This window comes from Rattus norvegicus, chromosome 4, assembly GCF_036323735.1.
Source record: "Rattus norvegicus strain BN/NHsdMcwi chromosome 4, GRCr8, whole genome shotgun sequence".
NCBI lineage: Eukaryota > Metazoa > Chordata > Mammalia > Rodentia > Muridae > Rattus > Rattus norvegicus.
This window is the reverse complement of record NC_086022.1, coordinates 159,491,086-159,512,685: the sequence shown is the minus strand read 5'-3', so window position 1 is coordinate 159,512,685 and position 21,600 is coordinate 159,491,086. Positions and strand designations below refer to the sequence as shown.

General features: G+C 45.4%; 1 protein-coding gene across 20 annotated transcripts in view; it reads right to left on the bottom strand.

The window, feature by feature from the left end:
• The window catches only part of Zfp384 (zinc finger protein 384), a 29,530-nt gene extending 13,325 nt beyond the window's left edge, over window positions 1–16,205 (bottom strand). For 3 of the 20 annotated variants that reach the window (XM_063285446.1, XM_063285448.1, XM_063285455.1), the window contains exons 1-4: window positions 15,736–15,980; window positions 14,806–14,865; window positions 909–979; window positions 411–648 (exon numbers count right to left, since the gene is read on the bottom strand). In XM_063285446.1, the coding sequence (XP_063141516.1) occupies window positions 411–648; window positions 909–974 (304 nt within the window). In that variant the 5' untranslated portion in view covers window positions 975–979; window positions 14,806–14,865; window positions 15,736–15,980. Of the gene's footprint in view, window positions 1–127; window positions 267–410; window positions 649–908; window positions 980–14,805; window positions 14,866–15,344; window positions 15,613–15,635 lie in introns of those variants that run through there. The other 17 variants (XM_063285451.1, XM_063285454.1, XM_006237327.4 and 14 more) reach the window with 15 other exon arrangements.
• Between the last annotated feature and the right edge of the window lie 5,395 nt (window positions 16,206–21,600).

Genomic DNA, 21,600 nt, shown 5'->3' with positions numbered 1-21,600 from the left:
AGACAATTGTCTAATTAACCCTCACCACCACCCTCCAGCCCATACTCTAAAGGAAACCCCAAACCCTGTACAAAACCAATGGTTTCCTAACCCTTGTCCCCAGCCCCCCAGTAACAGTGAGATTTACCCCTTGATTGACTCCCTTCTCTTCTCCACCTCTGAGAACAGGAGACTCCTTGATTCAGAGAAGGAAAGAATGTCACCTCCTCAAAGGCAGGGACCGCATCTTCTACTTCTTTGTATCCCCCACAATGCCTAGCACATTGCTAGGTACACAGTAGGCACTTAATAAAAATCTGATTGAGGAATTAAACACATACCCCACTCCCCATGTCCTCAGAGCCCTCCAGACTGGGGTACTGATCATGGGAGATCAACACCTCAGATTGGAGAGGAGCAGGGGTGCTTACCCGCAGTCATGAGTCCTGTAGATGGTACAGGGACCACTGTGATGTTCTGGGTAACAGATGCCTGACTGTGTGGGGTCAGCTGTTCTGACTTGGACTCTGTGTCCATGCTGATGCCAGAGGACAGGGACACTGAGGCAGGCACTGTCAGCAAAGTGGGATAGTGAGGTGGTGCCAGTCCACAGCCCTTCTCTGGCAACAGCTGATCCTTCATCTTGTTGATGAACATAGTGTTTTCAATCTAAAAGAAAAGGAGAGGAATACCCTCTTCAGAAAGAGCAAACGACTCTGTCTGTTCCCTAAGGACTTTTCATTGTCTTCCTTGGAAATCAGCTACAAGGAGTTGATCTCTGCGTTTCTGGACAGGAGCCAGACCCACACCATGTAACTCTCAGTAGTAACGGATTCAGTGCAATGTTTTTACTTTGCTTCAGCTCCCACAGCAGAAACACCACCATGACAAAGTACTACTCACCAGGGAGAACAAAACAATTCACTTACCTGCCCTGAGACCGTGGGGATAGAAGGCCAGAAGTACGGGTTAGAATTGAAGTGAGACTCTTCCATTCTCCCTGAAAAGACACAGACCACAGTGCACCCATGAATAACTACTGAACGTTAGTAATGGCACGGAGTAGTTGATGAAATTCTGGTCTCTGGCACCTGACCACATAGTTGGGAATTAACAATCATGACCTCAATGTCTAGACCAGACAAAGTGGCACAGTGCTATAATCTTAGCACCTAAGAAGCTGGAGTCTGAGGCCAGTATGAACCACCTATTCAAAGTCTCTAAAAATAACAAAATAGAAACAACCACTGAGCAGTATGGCCCATCCCAAAACACACCTTTAAATGTCTGACAAAATTTACATGCATCTCATTGAGCCACAGAATGTTTATCAAGTTTCAAAAACCCAGAATTGCCATTTGACTTTGAAGAGAAATGGAGTTATAGAAAAGAGATGCGACCAAGGGTACACACAGCAAAGCATCCACAGGCCTGAGAGCAGCCATGCTAGCTTCCAGCATCTGCCCCTTCCCTTTTCCCTTAAATCCATTGTCCTTGGGAAAAAACTCTTATCCCCGATTTCCAATCAACACATCTACGAAACTGCAATTCTACGCCACTTCAGAAAGTTTTGGGGTAGGTTTTAAGCAGACAGGAACCCGAGCGATTCAAATTGGTGCTGTGACACTCCGCTGTGACTTTCTTGCCTTGGTGGGCACTTGAACACACAAAACATTTTTAAGTAGAAAAAGTATTAAAAGCAATCGCAAATCACTTTAGAATTTAGGTCTCCCCACCACTAGTTTTCAAAATCTGGTCACCTCTTTTGGAAAGGCTTCACAGGCGGAATACCTGGAACTCCTTCTCCAGACCAGGCTGGCCTTGAACCCAGAGAACTCCAGCTTCTGCCTCCTGAGTGCTGGGATTAAAGGCCTGCTCCACTGCCCAGCTCTTTTAAACTTTTAATTAAGCAAACAACTTGAGACAGGGTCTGATATAGTAGTTCAGGCTGGCATGAAATACACAGCAATCCTCCTGTCCTAGCATCCTGAGACCTATGATTAACAGACATGAGCCACAATGACTGTCTCACCATTCTATCAGACAGCATCGTCCATTTTCTTATATTTATTTATGTCTGTGTGCTTATATAGTGTAAGTACAGGCACACACAAGTCACAGTATGCATGTGGAGGTCAGAGACAACTTGTAAGAGTACTGTCCTACCATATGGGTTCTAGGGATCAAACTCAAGTCATCAGGTTTGGTTAGCAAGTGCTTTTGCCCTCTAAGCTATCTTATAAACACTTGAATTTTCTTTTTTCTTTTTTTTATTAAAGATTTATATATTTAATGTTTATGAGTGAGTACACTGTAGCTGTCTTCACACCAGAAGAGGGCATCAGATCTCATTACAGATGGTTGTGAGCCACCATGTGGTTGCTGGGATTTGAACTCAGGACCTCTGGAAGAGCAGTCAGTGCTCTTAACCATTGAGCCATCTCTACAGCCCCAACACTTGAATTTTCTTAAACAGTCTACAAAAGGAATTAAGTTTACTTCAGCCAAGGAGAAGAATGTAACAAATCTGTGGCTTGGGCAGTTTTACACAAGTAAGGATCAATACTAAATGGCTGGGCAATGCCAGGCAGCTCCTGATCCTGAGTTAAACAAAAAAGTCACCGTAGGTATCCCCAGGGGACTGATTCTAAGACTCCTTCCCAAGGGATATCAAAAATACATGTTTAAGTCCCTTTAAATTTAAAAAAAAATTTCATTTATGTCTGTATAAGTGTGCGTGTGTATTTATGTGTCTGGCACGTGTATGGAACTTAGAGGACATCTTAAGGGAGTCAGTTCTTTCCTTCTTCAGAGAGACAATCATCCCAGGTGCATTCACACAGAGCACACTATTGCTAGTATGTAATTGCTTCTTAGGCTATCTACAGCTACAGGTAGCTGACCGGGAGGCTATGGAATTCCTTTTCAGATGGTAACCTAGCTGATCCGGCCCTTCTATGTAAGGGAGGTTCAGGACCTCAATCTGACTATAGTTTAAGGTGATCCAATCCAGCTCAACTCCACAGGGGCAGTGATGACATATTCTACATTGATGTCTTCCCGCTGACACTCCAATGTTACTCTGTACTTAATGATTTGACTAGTGGTCTCTCTATATGTATAAATTTTGAAAAAAAAAAAAAAGCACTAGGAGTTCAAACATCAATTACAACCTTTGTCCTCCTTTTCCACTGAAGAGAAATAAACCAAAAGCAAGCCAACCAATCAACCAAGTAGGGGGTCTAATTTCTAATTTCTCCTTAAAGAATAAAGGAAGAAGCGGGATAGTGATGTCTTTTAATCCCAGACCCAAAGAAAAGCAAATGCATTATAGATATGAAAATTCACAAGAGAAATCCAAAAATAAAAATGTCCCCGTAAAGAATTCCTGAAAACAAGGTCACAAAGTTTACACCCCTCCTATTTTCCTACAGCTCAGATCACTACCACAGGCAACTGAGGCCACCACCTAGTGCCACACGAAGGAATGTGAATGCAGCAGCACCGTGTATCATGTTCAGGACTGTTAAGAATTTTTTTTGTGGGAGGTTTCCGAGTCAATTTCTCTACATAGCCCTGGCTGTCCTAGAACTCAGAGATCCACCTGCCTCTGCCTCCCGAGTGCTAGCATTAGAGGTGTGCACCACCACCACCTGGCTGAGATGATTTTTAAATGTATGGTGTCAGCATCTCATGTAGAGAGGCTAGGTGACAATCTGCAGTTCTCCTTCTACCTTGGATACAGGTTCTGAGGAGCAAACTCCGTCCTCCAGCTTGCTCAGAAAGTACCCAGCTCAATCATCTAACCTAACTCAAGAAAGTGACAGAGGACCTTACAATGGCTACCATATAATCCTGACAATTCTAAAAGGCATGAATTGTTAGCTTCACTCTGTGTGTGTGTGTGTGTGTGTGTGTGTGTGTGTGTGTGTAACAATATTTTTCTTGGCTGGGCTTAGTGACACATTCCTTTAGTTCCAGCACTCCTGAGGCTGAGGCAGGTATATTCCGGTGAGTTCCAGACTAGTCAGGGAGGACTACAACAGTGAGACCCTAATTAAAAAGTGTGTTTTTACATTTAATTTATATTGTTTGTGGGATGTGATCTGGGGCAGGAAGTTTGTACATACGGCCTTACGTGAGGAAGACAACCGGTTTTCCTCTTATGGCGTGGGTTCTTGGAACTGAATTCAGGTTATCAGGCCTGGCAAGACATGACTTTATCCACGGAGCCAGAAGATGGCTTGTTTTCAGTTGTTTCTGAGACAAGATCTCACATAGCCTAGACTGGCCTCTACCTCCAAAATGCTGACTAAAGGTATGTATCACCAAGCCCAGTTTCTAAACCCAGGCAGGGAAAAAAAAGGGGTTAAAGAGCTCTGCTAGATGAGACAGAAAAACTCTGTGATGGCAAACCGAGGGGGTGGGGGGCGCGCAGGACTTGCAGGTCATCCTTAACTACAGCAAATTTAAAGTCAATCTGGGCTTGCTAAACGAACCTTTCTCAAAAACAGACAAAAGTTAAAAAAAAAAAAAGCAGGGGTTGGGGATTTAGCTCAGTGGTAGCGTGTTTGCCTAGCAAGCACAAGGCCCTGGGTTCGGTCCCCAGCTCCAGAAAAAAAAAAAGAAAAAAAAAAAAACAAAAAACAAAAAACAAAAAAAAAAAAAAAGCACTTGGGTGTATTGGTTCACACCTACAAGGCCAGCCCTCCAGAGGCTGAGGGAGGTCAAGGTTGCCATGAGTCTGAGGTCCATGAGTCCCCCCTTCCCCTCCAATTGAGGCGCTATATACTAGCACATGGGGAGTCATTTTTCTTCAGTAAATAACCGTACTCATATTCATGCAGCTATCTTAAAACTGAGTGAGCCGGGTTGGGGATTTAGCTCAGTGGTAGAGCACTTGCCTAGCAAGCGCAAGGCCCTGGGTTCGGTCCCCAGCTCCGGAAAAAAAAAAGAAAAAAAAAAAACAAAAAAAAACAAAAAAAAAAACAACAACAACAAAAAACCGAAAAAAATGAGTGAGCCATTAAAAAAAAAAAAAAAAAAAAAAAAAAAGACTCCAAAAGGAAAGGAATAAGAAAGGGTAATGGGGGAATCATAGGAACAATATATATCACAGGTGTGTAAAGTTATCAAAAAAAATTTAAAAAACAAAAGAAAATCCAGTCATATGATGGTGACAGATGCCTTTAATCCCAGGCAGAAACAGGTAAATCTCTAAGGGGCCAAGCCAACCTGGTTTACAGAGTGAGTTCCAGGACAACCAGAGCTACAGAGAGACCAGTTCTCAGACAGACAGACAGACGAGAAACTAGAGCTATGGCTCAGTGATTAAGAGTCCATGTTGCTCTTGCAGAGGACTCAGGTTCAGTTCTCAGCACCCATGTGGCAACTCATAGCCTCCTTAGGTCCAGTTTCAGGGCCGTTTCCAAGGCCCTAGACTCTGAGGGCATTGCATGCTCGCTCGCTCGCTCTCTCGCTCTCTCGCTCGCTCTCTCTCTCTCTCTCTCTCTCTCACACACACACACACACACACACACACACTTACACTTAAGTTTTAAAACAAACAAACAAACCAAACCCACAACAGCCTGTAATCCCACCAAAGATGGCACAAGCAAGTCACATCATGAAGGAGTTCCCCAAATACCTGTTTTCTACTTCTGTTACAGTGCCATCTGCTTCCAAGCCTGTGTCTATAACCTCATGGTGTGCCCTAGGATCTGTCAGCTGACTGAGGTAGAAAAAAAATTGGGCCTGGTTTACTAATAGTTCTATATGTCATTCAGGGACAACCAAGAAGTAGACAGCTGCAGCACTGCAACCCCTTTCTGGGATAATCCTGAAAGACATAGGTAAAGGAAAATCTTCACTGTGGGTAGAACACACGGATGTATATTTTACTTGAAAAGAGAAATGGATGGGGTTAGGGATTTAGCTCAGTGGTAGAGCACTTGCCTAGCAAGCCCAAGGCCCTGGGTTCGGTCCCCTGCTCCGAAAAAAAGGAGAAAAAAATAAAAAAAAAAAGGAAAAGAGAAATGGCCAGATGTGCAATTATTTACTGATTCATGGGTGTGATGGTTTGTATGTGCTAGGCCCAGGGAATGGCACTATTGGAAGGTGTGGCCCTGTTGGAGTAGGTGTGTCACGGTGGGTGTGGGCTTTAAGATCCTACTCCCAGCTGCCTGGGAGCCAGTATTCTGCTAGCAGCCTTCAGATGAAGATGTAGAACTCTTAGCATCTCCTACACCATGCCTGCCTGGATACTGCAATGTTCCTCCTGTCTTGATAATGGACTGAACCTCAGAACCTGTAAGCCAGCCCCAGTTAAATGTCCTTATTAAGAGATATCTTGGGGGGTTGGGGATTTAGCTCAGTGGTAGAGCGCTTGCCTAGCAAGTGCAAGGCCCTCAGTTCGGTCCCCAGCTCCGAAAAAAAAAAAAAAAAAAGAAAAGAAAAAAAAGAGATATCTTGGTCATGGTCTCTTCACAGCAGTAAAACCTTAACTAAGACAGAAGTTGGTCCCAGGAATGGAGTATTGCTGTGACAGGCCTGACCATGCTTTTGTTTGGAAGAATGTGGATTTGGGGACTTTGGATTTGGAAAGCAGTAGAATGCTTTAAATGGGACTTAATGGGCTATCCTAGTAGGAATATGGAAGACTTTGTTACTGAGTATGATTTAAATTGTGTGGAACTGGCCCAAGAGGTTTCAGTGGAGAATTTCAATATATGGCCTAGAGACTGGTTTTGTGGTATTTTGGTGAAGAATGTGGCTACCTTTTGCCCTTGTCTGAAGAGTCTGCCTGAGGCTAAGGTAAAGATACTCAGATTAATTGCACTGACAGAGGAAGTCTCAGAAACACCCACCATAGACTTTGTTCTCTGGTTGTCTCATGAAGAGCATTTTAAGCAAGCATAGCAAGCTTCGAAAAGAAAAATATAAAATATATGGTTCAAATATTAAAGGGACACCAGGAAGTAAAATGGAACTGAATCCTATGTTTCAGGAGATAGCAGATTAAGGGAGTAGGACTTTTGGGCAAGATCCTACCCAACTAAATTTAGATTCAGGCATGGTGGTACACACCTTTAATCCCAGGAGACAGTCAAGCTGATCTCTGAGTTCAAGGTCAATCTACAGAGCAAGATCCAGGACAGCCAAGTTTAGGCAGTGAGGGAGTTGGAAACAGAAAGCTGGTAAAAGACTAAGGGGAGGCCACGTTCCAGCCCCAGCAAGCAGCACAACACAGCAGTTTTGTCCATGTGGCTCTGGCTTTAGAGTGAAAAACAGAAGGGACGACTGGGACAACTGATGCTGGTGAGCTGGAGCTAAGAAATTAGTGGTAAGAGACCAGAATTACTGAGGTGAAATCTCCTGGGGAGTGTTTTCTGAGAGCACAAAGAAGCCGTGCTCCAGAGATAGCCAAGGGTGTACCTCGTGCTGCAGCTGTCCTCGGTAAGTGTAATAGTCACCAAGGTGGTACTGGCTTTGAAGGCTGGAAGGTGTCATGAGAGCTGCTGAGGCTTGGTGTTCTAAGAGGCCATGAAAGGCTATTGGTGAAGGTGCAGCCTCAGCTGCAGTTGACAGCCCAGGACTGAAGGGGTCGTGCAAAGGATTTGAGGCTTGTCACCATAAAGAGAATCTATGAGAGGGTACTGGTTAAACTTAGTTGCAGAGAAAGACTCCAGTGTATTGGAGATGCCAGTACCATGGTATGATCACCAAGAACAGCAGCGTCAGCAGAGTGGATCAATCTGAGCTTCAAGTACTACCGAGGGCAGAGCTGGAGAAGTGATGCCAGCCCTTTGGAGGAGCCCAGAAGTTCATGTGTGGATCCCAGACATTGAATTAAGTTGTAACACTGAAATTGCCTCGGAGACCCCAAGATATTTGCGATGCTAGAGCCTTGGGCTATCTGCTGAGGAAAGCACTAACAGGAAGTAGAACCAGTCCAGGAGAAAGAAGTTTGTTGCAGTCAACAAAGATGAAAAAGGAGTTAGAGATCTGAAAACTGCTTTGACGTCAGACATGGAGATGCAGAGTTTGGAGTTTGCCCAGCTGGTTTCCTGTCTTGCTTTGGACATTACAAGTTAAGGGATTGGATAAATCTCAGAAGAGACTTTGAACTTTGGACTTGTTGAGACTTTGAACATTGTGGAGACTGCCATAGACTATGGGGACTTTTAATTTTAGACTAAATGTGTTTTTATGCTATGTTTAGATATGGCCCCCATAGACTCATACATTTGAACAAGCCTATGGGAGCCAGGGAGTGAAATGTGATCGTTTGTATATGCTTGGTCCAGGGAGTGGCACTATTAAAAGGTGTGGCCCTGTTGGAGTAGGTGTGTCACTGTGGGCATGGGCTTTAAGACCCTTGTCCTAGGTGCCTGGAAGCCAGTATTCTGCTTGCAGCCTTCAGATAAAGATGTAGATGTAGAACTCTCAGCTCCTCTTGCACCATGTCTGTCTGAATGCCTCCATGTTCCACACCGTGATGATAATGAACCTCTGAACCTGTAAGCTAGCCCCAAATAAATGTTGTCCTTATAAGAGTTGTCTTGGGGGGCTGGAGAGATGGCTCAGTGGTTAAGAACACCGGCTGCTATTCCAGAGGTCCTGAATTCAAATCCCAGCACCCACATGGTGGCTCACAACCATCTGTAATGAGATCTGATGCCCTCTTCTGGTGTCTATAAAAATAGCTACAGTGTACTCATATAGAGTTGTCTTGGTCATGGTGTCTGTTCACAGCAGCAAAACTCTTAACTAAGACAATAGGGCTATAGCCAATAGATTGGCTGTGAATGGTCTGGGACTTGGAAAGAGCATGATTAGAAAATTGGTGAGATACCTGGGAAATAAATGTGGGCAGATCTCTCCAAATAAGCGAAAGATGCCAACATACTGGTATCCCATCTCAATACCCATCAAAAGGGGACTTTGAAAATTGGTTATTTTTTTCACTCATTATCCACCATCAGGGGTTTCCATAACAATCGTTTCTGACCAAGGAACTTACTTCTCAGACAGAAATTGTGACAGTGGGCCCACACTCATGAATCCACTGGTCTTACCATGTTCCTCACCATCCTAACAGCAAAGGGCTTCAATAGTCAAGATGATAAGATGACCCATTCTGTGGGCAGTGAGCCTCCCCCAAGACTTCTCATCCCTGTCATTAACCAATAAGCCTGTGAACAAAAACCATGGTGGCAGAGATGGAAGTTATACTTAGGCTTGACAATATGGACTTTCACTCACTGCTGAACTGGCTACAGGGGCTGCTCACTCAGAAGTCATCATTTCTGGTACCAGCTAGCAACCCCACGGCAAGCTGACTACTTCAGGAAAAGGAAAATATTTTATCCTTACTAGAGCAGACACTTAGTCACTTACGAATTTGCCTTTCCTAGTTCTAACAGAAGGACCACTGGTGGACTTACAGAATACTTTATCTGTTAAGTCTGAAACCTGGGACAAGTAGCTGAGGTGCCTATTTAACCTGGCCTCTAGGTTCTCCTAGCATCCCTCAGTCCCTGCCTGTTACAAGGTATGGTTGGCATACTCTTCACCTAGAGGCTCGTCCCTATATAATCTAGACATTTTGGTTACCTGCCCCCTTTGTACCTTTGGTCTCCTGGCTGCTGGACTTGGTTCCCCCCTCCCTTTCCCTCTCCTTCAATCTACATAGTTTAGTCATGGCCACTCTGGACTCTCCCAGATATCCTGTCTCTGGCTGTGCTCCTACTTATAATGAACCTTCTCCTCCACCATACCCAAGAGCAGTCATGTCCTTTCCATTTTTTTTTCCCCATTCATTATCCACCATCATGGGATTCCACATCAAATTGCTTCTGACCAAGAACTTACTTCCCAGGCAGAAATTGTGACATTGGGCCCATGTTCATGGAATCCACTGGTCTTACCATGTTCCCCATCGTCTTGAAGCAGCTGACCTGATCGAATGGTGGAATAGCTTTTTAGAGACAAAGTTCATTAGGAGGCTAATGACAAGGTGAAAGTAAGAAAAGAAGTTTAGGGTTAGGGCAAGAGACAACTTGGTGGTTCAAAGTGTGTGCTGCTTTTGCAGATGACCAAAATTTGGTTCCCAGCACCCAACATCAGGTGGCTCACAGCTGCCAGTCCAGTTCCAGACTGATCTAAATCCTCTGGTTTGAGGGCATGCATACTTACATAGACATAACCACACATATACACATAACTTAGAAAAAAAAAGTAGTTCAAGGCCATTCTAGTCTACATAAGTTTGAAACCAATCTAGGGATATATGAAACCCTATCTCAAAAAAGTAAATTAATAGTTTAAAACAGGGTTGGGGATATAGCTCAGAATACTGAACTCCAAACCAAGGTTAAAGAGATGATTCAGAAATTAAAAGTACTTATTCTTGGGGCTGGAGAGATGGCTCAGCGGCTAAGAGGTCTGACTGCTCTTCCAGAGGTCCTGAGTTCAATTCCCAGCAACCACATGGTGGCTCACGACCATCTGTAATGGGATCTGATGCCCTCCTCCTGGTGAGTCTGAAGACAGCGACAGTGTACCCACATACATACAATAAATAAACAAATCTTTAAAAAAAATAAGTACTTATTCTTACAGAAGACCCAGGTCCAGTTCCTAGCACATGGTGTCTTGCAACCACCCATACTCTGACAGACAATAGGCACACACATGGTACAAATACATACATATAAGCAAAATAACTTTTTTTTCCCTCTTTTTTCTTTTTTTCGGAGCTAGGGACCGAATCCAGGGCCTTCCGCTTGCTAGGCAAGCGCTCTACCACTGAGCTAAATCCCCAACCCCGCAAAATAACTTTTTAATAAAAAAAGATTAAAGTAACAGAGGGTCAGGCAGCAATGGCTCTTTCCGCCAAGCCTGGAGACCTGAATTTAATCCCTAGGACTCACACAGTACAGAGAATAACTATGACAACTATTAACGCATACATGTGATCTGTGATGTACCCCATATGAAAAAATAAAATAAACCCCAACCTGCCAGTCATCATGGCACATGATTTTAATAGCAGCAGCACTGAGGAGGCAGAGGCAAAAGAGACTTAGTAAGTTCAAGGCCGGCTTGGTTTCTATAGTTCCAGCCAAGGATTCATAGTAAGAATATCTCAAAATAAAATACAATACAATAAAATAAAGAGGCACTTCTTTTTTTTTTTCCCCCCCAGAGCTGGGGACTGAACCCAGGGCTCTACCACTGAGTTAAATCCCCAACCCCAAAGAGGCACTTCTAATAAACAGGTCAGCCCAAAAAAACACAAACAATTACTGCTCAGGAGCATAAATATTTAAATATAAAATGACACATGAGGAAAGTGCTGTAATTTGTAGGACACAGTAACTCTTGCCTAGGACCTAAGCATTTAAGAGACTCAGACAGGAAGACTACTGTGAATTAGAGGCCAGCATCTGCTCTACATGGTTCTAGACGAATCTGAATACCAAGTATGACCCTATCTCCAAAACTACAGACATGCTAGCATGTCTTAGCAGGCGAAAGTGCTTGCTGTCAAGTCTAAGAACCTGGGTTCCATCGCCAGCATGGACTTGGTAGAAGGAAAGACCCAACTCCTCCAGCTTGTCCTCTGACTTCATATGTGTACCATGTCTCACATTTGTGCAAGCACACACACACACAAAAAGAAATGTAAAAACACGGGGCTGGGGATTTAGCTCAGTGGTAGAGCGCTTACCTAGGAAGCGCAAGGCCCTGGGTTCGGTCCCCAGCTCCGGAAAAAAAAAAAAAAAAAAAAAAAAAAAAGAAATGTAAAAACACGACAAAAAGCATACTACCTTTCTACTGATAAGTTATCCTAAATCCTTACATTCCTTGATATGACATTGCCAAGAATGAAGGTCATGGCTAAAGTACAATGCAAATGGTGTTCCCCACTCGCTCTCCCTAATATTCTCACAACTTAAAGAAGGCCACTAATATAATAGGGAACACCATCTCTACACAAAACATCATTACCAATTGTAATTATACTGACACACTTAACAACAAAAAAGAGCTCAGTGTGGTGGTTGGTGCAGCCTTTAATACCAGCATTCAGGAGCCAGAAGCAGGAAGATCTCGGAGAGTTTGAGATTCGCTTGGTTTCTGCAGTGAGACTGTATCTCAAAAACAAAGACGTAAATAAAGAACAGGAGAGACAGCTTAAAAGATGGCTCAGTAGTTAAAAGCACTCGTTGCTCTCTCCTGGGTTCAATTCCCACATCCACATGGCAGCTCACAACCACCTGTAAAGTCAGTTTCAGGAGATCCAGTGCTCTCTTCTGTCCTCCACAGCCACTAGGCATACAAGTGGCACACAGGCATACATGCTGGCAAACCATCACATACATTAACGAAATAAAAAGGGCCAGGTATGGTGGCACATGCTTGCAATCCCAGCACTCAGGAAGCTGGGGCAGGAAGATTCTGACCTCCATATCAAGACCAATCTAAAGCTGTCAACATGGCTCAGTGGACAAAGGTGATTGTCACCAGGCATAATGACCTAACTTTGATCCTCAGAACCCACAGGGTAGAGCTACCTTCCACAAGCTGACATCTGACCACTCCTTGCACCATGGCACGAGCACCCACATACATTATTTTTTCTTTCCACTGCCATACCTCCCATATGCAAAAACCAACCTGGGTTACAGTGAAGCTATGTCTCAAGAACAAACAAAAAACAAGAAAGGAAAAGAACTGGAGAACTGGCTTTGCTCTAGGATTTGGGAGCAAGTAGAAGGCTTTGAAAACAAAAAAGGAGTAGTTAAGAAAGAGTTCTAATTAAAAATGAGCTTCGTTGGGGATTTAGCTCAGTGGTAGAGCGCTTGCCTAGGAAGCGCAAGGCCCTGGGTTCGGTCCCCAACTCCGGAAAAAAAAAAAAAGAACCAAAAAAAAAAAAAAATGAGCTTCAATTTGCTATTCCTTCAAGCCTCAACTATGTAGTTACTAAGAAGGGAAGGCTAGATCCACAGGAAGGAAAAAATAAACCATAATTAAATTAGCACCTTTCTTTCCAGTCTCCAACCTCCATTTGGTGTTGTGGCTCCGCTGGAAGAGCACTTGTCCAGCATGCATAAAACCCCGGGTTTGATTCCCAGCACCACTTTAACATGGGTGAAGCAAAATTGCTAACTCCGGCATTCAAATGGAGGCAGGAGGATCAAAAGTTCAAGGTCATCTTCTGCAACATGAGATCCTATCTTAAAAAATAAAGTAAAAAGATAGCTGCCCAGATGGCTCAGTAGGCAAAGTCACTTGCCACTGGCCTATTGTCTTGAGTTTGAGCCCCAGAATCCAGAACTCTTTCACAGTTGTCCTCTGACCTCCCCAAACATAAACAAAGTAAACAAATTTTAAAGGTACAAGATACAAAGATTTGATTTCAAAAGAAATTATAGGCAGTGAGGAGATGCTGACAGTAGGGGAGCACTGTCCCACTGATTGTCCTCTTCTACCCTGTCACTTATGGTGTTTCCAGCCATTCAATGATAAGGGGCCAACTTGCTATTCTGTCTTTTGTGGATTTATAAAGTGAACATAGAAGCCAGGAGGCAACCTCAGGTGTCATACCTCTGGTGCCATCCACTTTATTTTTAGATACTGGGTCTTTCACCAACCCCTATAGGCCTCACCACTTTTGGTAAGCTGGCTAGCTAGCTAGTAAGCCCCAGGGATCCAGCCACCTCTCTGCCTCCCTAGTGCTGGGTTTACCATGCTGGGCTTTCCTGCAGATTCTGGCAGCACCCCTAGGTTCCCACACTTACATGACAGGTACTTTACCAACTGAACTATCTCTCCAGCCCTCTACTGCTGTTGTTTTTAAACATTTGCTTATGGATTTTAAGTATATAGGTGTTTCATCTGTGTAACAGAAGAGAGCATCGATCTCATGGGACTACAGTTATAAAAGTTGTGAGCTGTCATGTGGGTGCTGGGGCTTGAAGAATTCAGGACCTCTGGAAGAGCAACCAGTGCTCCTAACTGTTGCTTTTAGCTGCTATTTTTCTACTAAAAGCCTTTCTTATTGCCATTCACAGTGGCATATGCCTGTAGTCCATACACATAGGGAGCAGAGGTAGAAGAGGTTGCCTCAAGTTCGAGGCCAATCTGGTTTATTTATCGAGTTCCTCGTTAGCCTGGGCTTCATAATACAATCTTGTTTCCAAAATATAAAATGCAAGGATTTCAGTATCACCATTAGGTTTCATTTTGAATTCTCCCAGATTTACTGGCATAGACAGCATATAATTTTATCTCTTTTATTTCAAACTATCCAAGAAGCAGTGTTCCCCCAAAAAATATTACCTGACATATCAAACTCAAATCATCTCATGTTAAGAGTCTCATCTCTCAACAGAGCCACTCAAACACTCTACTGGACACTAAGAATGGGAAACTCCAAACTTGGCTGTTTGTTTCTATGAACTACACCATAAAGACTGCATTTGTAGCCAGAGTCCCTGTGTCTCCACAGTAGAATACATCTCTCTGACAAAATGCAAGCCCATTTGGTGGCTTCACTTGAGCACTTCACATTTCATTCCTGTTAAGTACCAGTGGCCATGAAAGGTAACAAAGGAAAAGTACCAAAGCTTTACACAAAAACTTCCTGGGTACCACAAAACAAACAATTAGGAAAAGGCCTTTTTTGTCTCTCACTGCAAGCCCCAGTGTTAATTACTCTAATAATTCTATCACACTGTTAAGAAAAAAAAAGAAAGAAAAACCATTTGAGATGACCCCATCACTCCCCAAATCAATAAACGAAGAATGTCTTACCCTCTCTCTCTCTTCCTCCTGTCGTCTTATTCCTTCTCCTTTCCAGGGCTCCTGAACTTTCTGGAAACAAATTGTCTAGGTTACAGAGGCCAGTAAGGAAAGGCCACCAGAGAACTGTGGAGAACCTCAGAAGTTGACTGTCAGCAATTTGGAAAGCAGGCAGCTTCCCCAACCAACAATCCAAGGATGGAAGGGTGAGAATCACAGGCGTTCAGTGACACCCACTAAGTGTACACAAGGGAAATAAAGCCAGTTCCCCAAAACTAAGATGAGTTCCATCAGCACCATTTGGCTTCTAATCCTAGGCTCAGACACTTAAAATTCTTCATTCCCCAGGGCTACAGGTAACCAGGAGTCAGAGAATAGAAGAGATGAAGGAGGGTCCTGCTCCTGGGAAGTGGCATTAGAAAGCAAAGCTGAGGGTAGGGGGGATGCCCTAGCCCTGCGTCAGGCACAGTGCCAAGTTCAGGCCCAGCCACTTCCTCTAGCCTCGCTCCCCCCACACACACACTTCAGCTAGGACTTCGCCCCCTTCCTACCCAAGGCCTTGTGCCAAGAAGTACCTCCTTCAACCTTCAGTGGTCTATATACTGGAGACTCCCAGCTGGCCCCCTAAAACCTTCGCTCCCCTGAGACACCGAACTGGGTCCTTCCGATGTCAAGTCCCACTCCTTCCTCAAAGACCGGTCTTTGGGACGTCCCTCCTTCACCCCTCCAGGGAGCTGAACTCTGCCACCCACCAAACAGGCACCCGCCCCCTAAGCCCCCCCATTCCTCCTCATCGCCCGCTCCTCCACAACCACTTCCGGTTCCGGGACAGACACACTTACAGTCACATCGTGGACCCCCCCTCCCCGCTCCCCCAAGGAAAAGGGGAGGGGGAGGAGCAAGGGGCTTGGCGCGCACCGACTACAGCGGCGCGAGACTCACCAGGCGGCGGCGACGGCGCCGGCGCCAGCGCCAGAGCCAGCGCGCGGGAGGGGCGGCGTTCACTGGGAAAGGAAGGAGCCGAGGGAGTGGGAGGGCTCGCAGGGCGCGGGACAGGGGACGCGAGGCCGGGCGCGCGGGCATGCACTGCAGGCGCGAGACAGACCCCTACACTCGCACGGGCTACGCGCTACACACCCGCAGGGCGGGGGCGCGAGGCAGCGTATAGGCCCCCCGCCCTCCTGAACACTCACCCGGAAGTGGTGCTGCGGCTCGTGCTCCCGGGAACCCCAATTCCTCCACGCCCACTTTTCCTCCCCGCCCCCTCCCCAATAGCCTCAATGAGCAGTCGTTTTGCGGAGAAGGCGGGAGAGCCGGAAACGAAAAGGGGGCGGGGGAGGGAGGAAAATAGCGGTGGGAGGGCGGCAGCAGGAAAGGGGGGGGGAAAGAGTTCAGAGACCGAGTCACTTCCGGGAGCGGCAATAATACATCCGGCGCTGTTTGGGCTCCGGCATATTCAGGGCAGAAGTTACGACAAGTAAGGGCGGAAGTAGCTCCTACCCAGAGACCTGTAGAGCGCTTGGTGGATGAGAGGCCCAAACGGAAGTGAAGACGGGTTCTGTTAAAGGGCTGAAGCTGAGCATTCAAAGAGCGCTCCCAGGCTTCCGGAAGAGACTTCTGGGGAAGTGGGAGGATGGATGGAAGCTGGACAGGTTCATGAATTATGCATCAAGACACTAAAGACAGTTTAGATTCCCCCCCTCTTTCTAGATTTATTTTACTTTTATATACATATATCTGTGTAAATGTATGTCATGTGTGTGCGGTGCCCTCAGCAGACCATTGGAGTTACAGTTTCGAGCTTCCCTGTCTGGGTGCTGGGAACCGAACCTCCGGTCCTCCGGAAGAGCAGCAAGCACTCCTTACAGTTGAGCCCCATAGAAACCGTGCAGAATTTTAAAAGACAAGGATCAGAGCTCATTTCTGAGTGGACTAGGTTGTTGTAGAGAGTTTACCTTTTTTCTTGGATCTTCACGAAATGTCTTTTTTCTGAGGTAGGGTGGGAAAACTCTCATTTATTTGAATATTCAAGAAAGGTAAGAATGAGGGGTTGGGGATTTAGCTCAGTGGTAGAGCGCTTGCCTAGGAAGCACAAGGCCCTGGGTTCGGTCCCCAGCTCCGAAAAAAAAGAACCAGAAAAGAAAAAAAAGAAAAAAAGAAAGAAAGGTAAGAATGTCCATAGTTGTTTGAGGTTTTGGGGTCAGTGCTATCAAAGTTTAATCGGTCTTCCTCTACCATACTCTTTTCTATTTGGTCTTTTCTTGTTGCTGACACCCACATTCTTATCTTCTTACCGGGTTTTACTTCTAAATAAAGCACTTAGCAAACCCGATGTTGTTTACAGCTCCCCTCCTAGCTCCATAAGGGCAAGCACTTTGAATTGCTCCCGATGGTATCAACGGATCCCAGAATTTATTAAGCATTCCAGTAAACGTTTGTTATATAAATGAACAATTGATTGTGAACTATTGCAGGAACTGTTTTCTGATTGTGCAACCCAAAGTTTTTTTTTTTTCATAGCATTTACTGTGTTTTTGCCCTTTAGTTTTTATTTATTCATTTATTTATTTTTGAGACAAGGTTTCTCTGCAGACCAGGCTGTCCTTGAACTCAGACCCATCTGTCTCTCCCTCCCACCACCCAGCTATGTCTTTGTCTTGAGACAGGATCTTCCCTTGGTGTGTTTAAAACTGGCCTTGAATCCTTGCTCCACTTTCCTCCATCTCCTAAGTGATAGGATTTTGAGCCTCTCTTAGTCTGTTGCTTTTACTAATTAATTTGTATATTTGAGTACCTACCAAGATTATCGGGGAAGAAACTGTTTGCACTAGATACAAATAATACATGTGTAAAGTCACAGATGCTGGCCCTGTAGAGATCAGCTTCCTTCTATCCAATCTTGGGCCTTCCCTAAGCTGCTAAACTGTTAGCTTGTAACAGCTCCAAGGTAGGATGGGACAATGGGACTAGCTCATAAACGTCTGCTTTACATCCCATCTGCTACCTTCACTAATCTGCTAGGCTCTGAGACCCCCTACCTCTCTAAGACTATAACTGTTAGTAATTCCCTTTGTTCTGCAATTTCCAGGTGGGTCTCCTGTGCCAGTTTCCTCTGCTTCAAGTGGCTGGTGATTAAAGGGCATGGTTACCAGAAATCCATCCCGGTACCAAACATGGAAAGAATCTTTAGTATTTAAAATAATGTTTATTTATTTAGTAAGTATATGTAGCTACAGGTCTGCACAAGATCAAATCTCTCTGAGCTCAGGTCGGTCTCAGCTCATGCAAATGAGCTCCCATAGTGAGAAAGCAAAATTGCTCTAACAAAGAACTGTGATCTTAGTCTACAGATAATTAAAGTGGGACTGTCAGTTTTAAGTGACTTCTCCCCTCAAAGTCATAGCCAGGACTTAGCAAAAGTTACCTTTATATGTCTGTCTGTCTGTCTGTCTCTCTGTCTGTCTGTCTGTTTGTTTGTTTTAGATAGGGTCTCACTATATAGCTCTGATTAACTTGGGACTCACTATATAGATCAGGTTGGCCAGCTAGCCTTGTCTACTTTTGGAGGCAGAATCTCTTGTAGTTCAGCCTGCCCACAAACTTGCTAGAATGACTGAACTCCCAGTGTTGCAGCTGCCTCGGTGGCCCTAATCTGTGTTGGATCACAGACACACACCACCGCACCTTTTGTTTTTTGACTTTTGTGTGTATGTGGAGGCCAGAGGTCACTATTAGATGTCTTCCTTAATCCTTGTGCTCATGTTTTTCTGTTGAGATGGGGTCTCAAACTGAACATAAAGCTCAGCAATACATCCGGTCATCAAACCCCAAGATGCTAACTGCCTCCCTAGTGCTGGAATTAACAGATGTGAACCCTCATGACCAGTATTTTTATGTGGGCGATGGGGATCAGACCCAGATCCTCATCCTTCCATGGAAAGCATTTTACAAACTCATCTACCTCCCAGCACTGTTTTGGTTTGTTTTCGTATTTTGAGATAGTCTCACACAGCCCAGACTGACCCAAACTTAGCACATAACTAAGATGACTTTGAACCCCTCATCCCCCTGCCTCTGTCACCCAGACACTGGAATTATAGGCATGAGCTGTCCTGCAAAGTGTCTCTTCCTTTTTATTACAGTTTTGAACGCAGCACTCAGTCTGTGTTGATTTCACTGGCAAGTTAGCAGGATAAGGGCTTATGTGATGGTGAAGCTATTGTGTATCTGTAATCCCAGCATTCAAGAGGCTGGGGCAGTATTCAAAGTTAAGGGCAGGCCAGCCTGGGTTATATAGAGAGAGACTGCCTTCAGAAGAAAAGGAAGAGAAGGTGAAAGAAAAGGAAGAAGGGAGGAGGAGGAGGAAAGAAATATGGAAGCAAAATAGTGATTTCCAAAGGTCCTGGCTCTCCAGCTCTGCCTCTCCTGTGCATTCATCAACCATTTTCTGAGTCCCGGTGCCTCTGGCAGCCTTCCTCCTGCCTTTTGCTATAAGGAGCTACTTTTAAGTCCCTAGAACAAAGCTCTAGAGCAGTAAATGTGGGACACGGTGGGGTAGGGAGGAGGGCTGTTAATTTTAGCCTAGGGTTCTCCAGCTGGCACAATTTCCATCTTGAATCATTTCCTCACCCTGAGCTCTGCTAGGAGATCCCTCCTCCTGGGGGCTTCCCCATCCCCTGCTTTGGTGTGCCACAATGGTAAGCATTCCAGAAACGTGCCTAGGAGAACTTTGGCTGTGTCATTTGACATACTCCCTCGACAAAGAGTTTAGTGATGGGAGAGGATGCCTCCCTCAAATTGGGCTTGTGACTAGTGGCCTCCAAGAAACTTTGAGTTCTCAAAAGAGCAGTTTGGCCCTGGTTCTTTTTCTCCTCTGTAACTCTGTTGCCTGAAGCCTTCTGGAGATTTAAGAAAGAGAAAAATTAAGGTCTGTTCCCCAGGGCCCATGCGTTGTCATGGTTAGCAAGACACTGACCTAGTCTGGCATAATTCCTCCAGGCGATCCAAACATCCAGACTGTTCTTTCTCCCATCTTTCTATCCATCTGCCTTTCCGTGGGGGAGAGGGCATCTGGGGAAAGGGAACAGGTGAGACTTCTAGCGTCTCACTGGTGTGTTTAATTTATTTAAATTTAGAAGGACTGCAGTCTAATCAGATGGCAATTAATTCCTTGCTCATTAGGGGACTTTGTGTGTGCCTTTTGCATATGGATGAGCCACAGGGTCACACTGTCCCTCTAGAGAGAGAGTTGTGGGGGATGAGAGCCCCAGGAGCACTCCACACAGCATCTTGCCCTTCTACACTAAGTGCTCTTTCGTTCCCACTCTCCTTGGCAAGGACTCCAGCCCTGTGGGGACAGCTGGAAAGGTTAAGGAGACTTCTTCCCTTACCTTCCACATAGCCCTTCCTCCTTCCCTCACCTACTTACCTCCCCCTGCCCCTTCAGTTTCCTCCTGGCCCCCTCCTTTTCCATCCCCTCTGGAATCTCCTGGTGCACTGTGTTGACAACCCTCCTTAGGCCGTTCGCCTTATACCTCTGCTGGTTGTTTCCTTACTCCGATTGCTGTTCTCCTCAGGAGCAGCCTGTCCTAACACTACTGCTGTCCTAAGAAATACACTCCTTCCTTCCCACACTCACCATCGTGTGCTTTAGGGTCTTAGCCAAACTTCCTTCGATATACAGTATAGCTCTTCAGCATTTAAAACACACCTACCAGCTCTCTGGAGCGCGCACACACACACACACACACACACACACACACACACACACACACACACACACACACATTCCTATTTATAGCATCAAAGGTACAACACAGAGAGGCAGGTACATTCCAGGCAGCCCACACTGCCCTCTTGGATACTATATTGTCTCCTTCTTCCCTGGGGCTACCCATTTCCAGAGAGCAAGTGAGGCACAGATGGGGGGTGGGGCCAGGAGGAACAGGACACAAGACCTAGGTGGTTACCACAGCAACCGAGCCTAGCAACAGCTGAGAAACTGATGTGTGTGTGGGCTTTACTATGGCTGTTAAAGAGCCAAACCTGGAATTGGGACCTCAAAGGTGACTGATCCCAGCTGGGCAGCCTGTGTTCCCTCCCCAGACACACCCCTCGATTCCACCCACACCTTACCACATGGGAAAACCACACTGAGCTGCACACAGGACTCCTGGTAAAGCATACTTTTTGGAGGGCAGTCGTGGACAGGGCCATGTTAAGGAGCACAGATGAAAATAGATCAGGCAGAGCACCCTCTCCTCAGGCTAACTCATCCTTTCTTGTATGCTGTCTTTCTCTCCCATTGACCCTTCATCCTCTGCATTAGCTGTCTTGCCCAGTGTGGTGTGGTGACTCATGCCTGTAAGCCCAGGAGCCAAGGTGGGAGAATCTAGTATGGGCCAGCCTGGATTACAGGGTGAGAGACTCTGTCTCAAATCAATCAGACCTGTCCCATTGCTTGTCCTAAGAAATGTTCCCACTTTTCTCTGTCTTTGGTCTCTCTTGACCCTCACTAGTAAGGAACAAGCAAGCCTTACAAACCCTTTGGATTCCAGTTCCTCTCCTGCAAGGCTCTTTCTCCTCTGGAGCCTCTCTCCAGTTCTTTCATCCTGTCCAAAGTTAAGGTACCCATCAGTCTGCAGCTTCAGGTAGAGCCGGCCAGGTAACAATCTAGTCTGAAGAAGTTCCTCATCTCCCCTTTCTCTCCCATTCTCCTTCCTGCCCTTCCTCTTCTGTATGTATGTGGTGTGTGTGCATGTGTGTATTGGGGGTGGAGGGGATTACAAGGGAAGACAGGGAACTCAA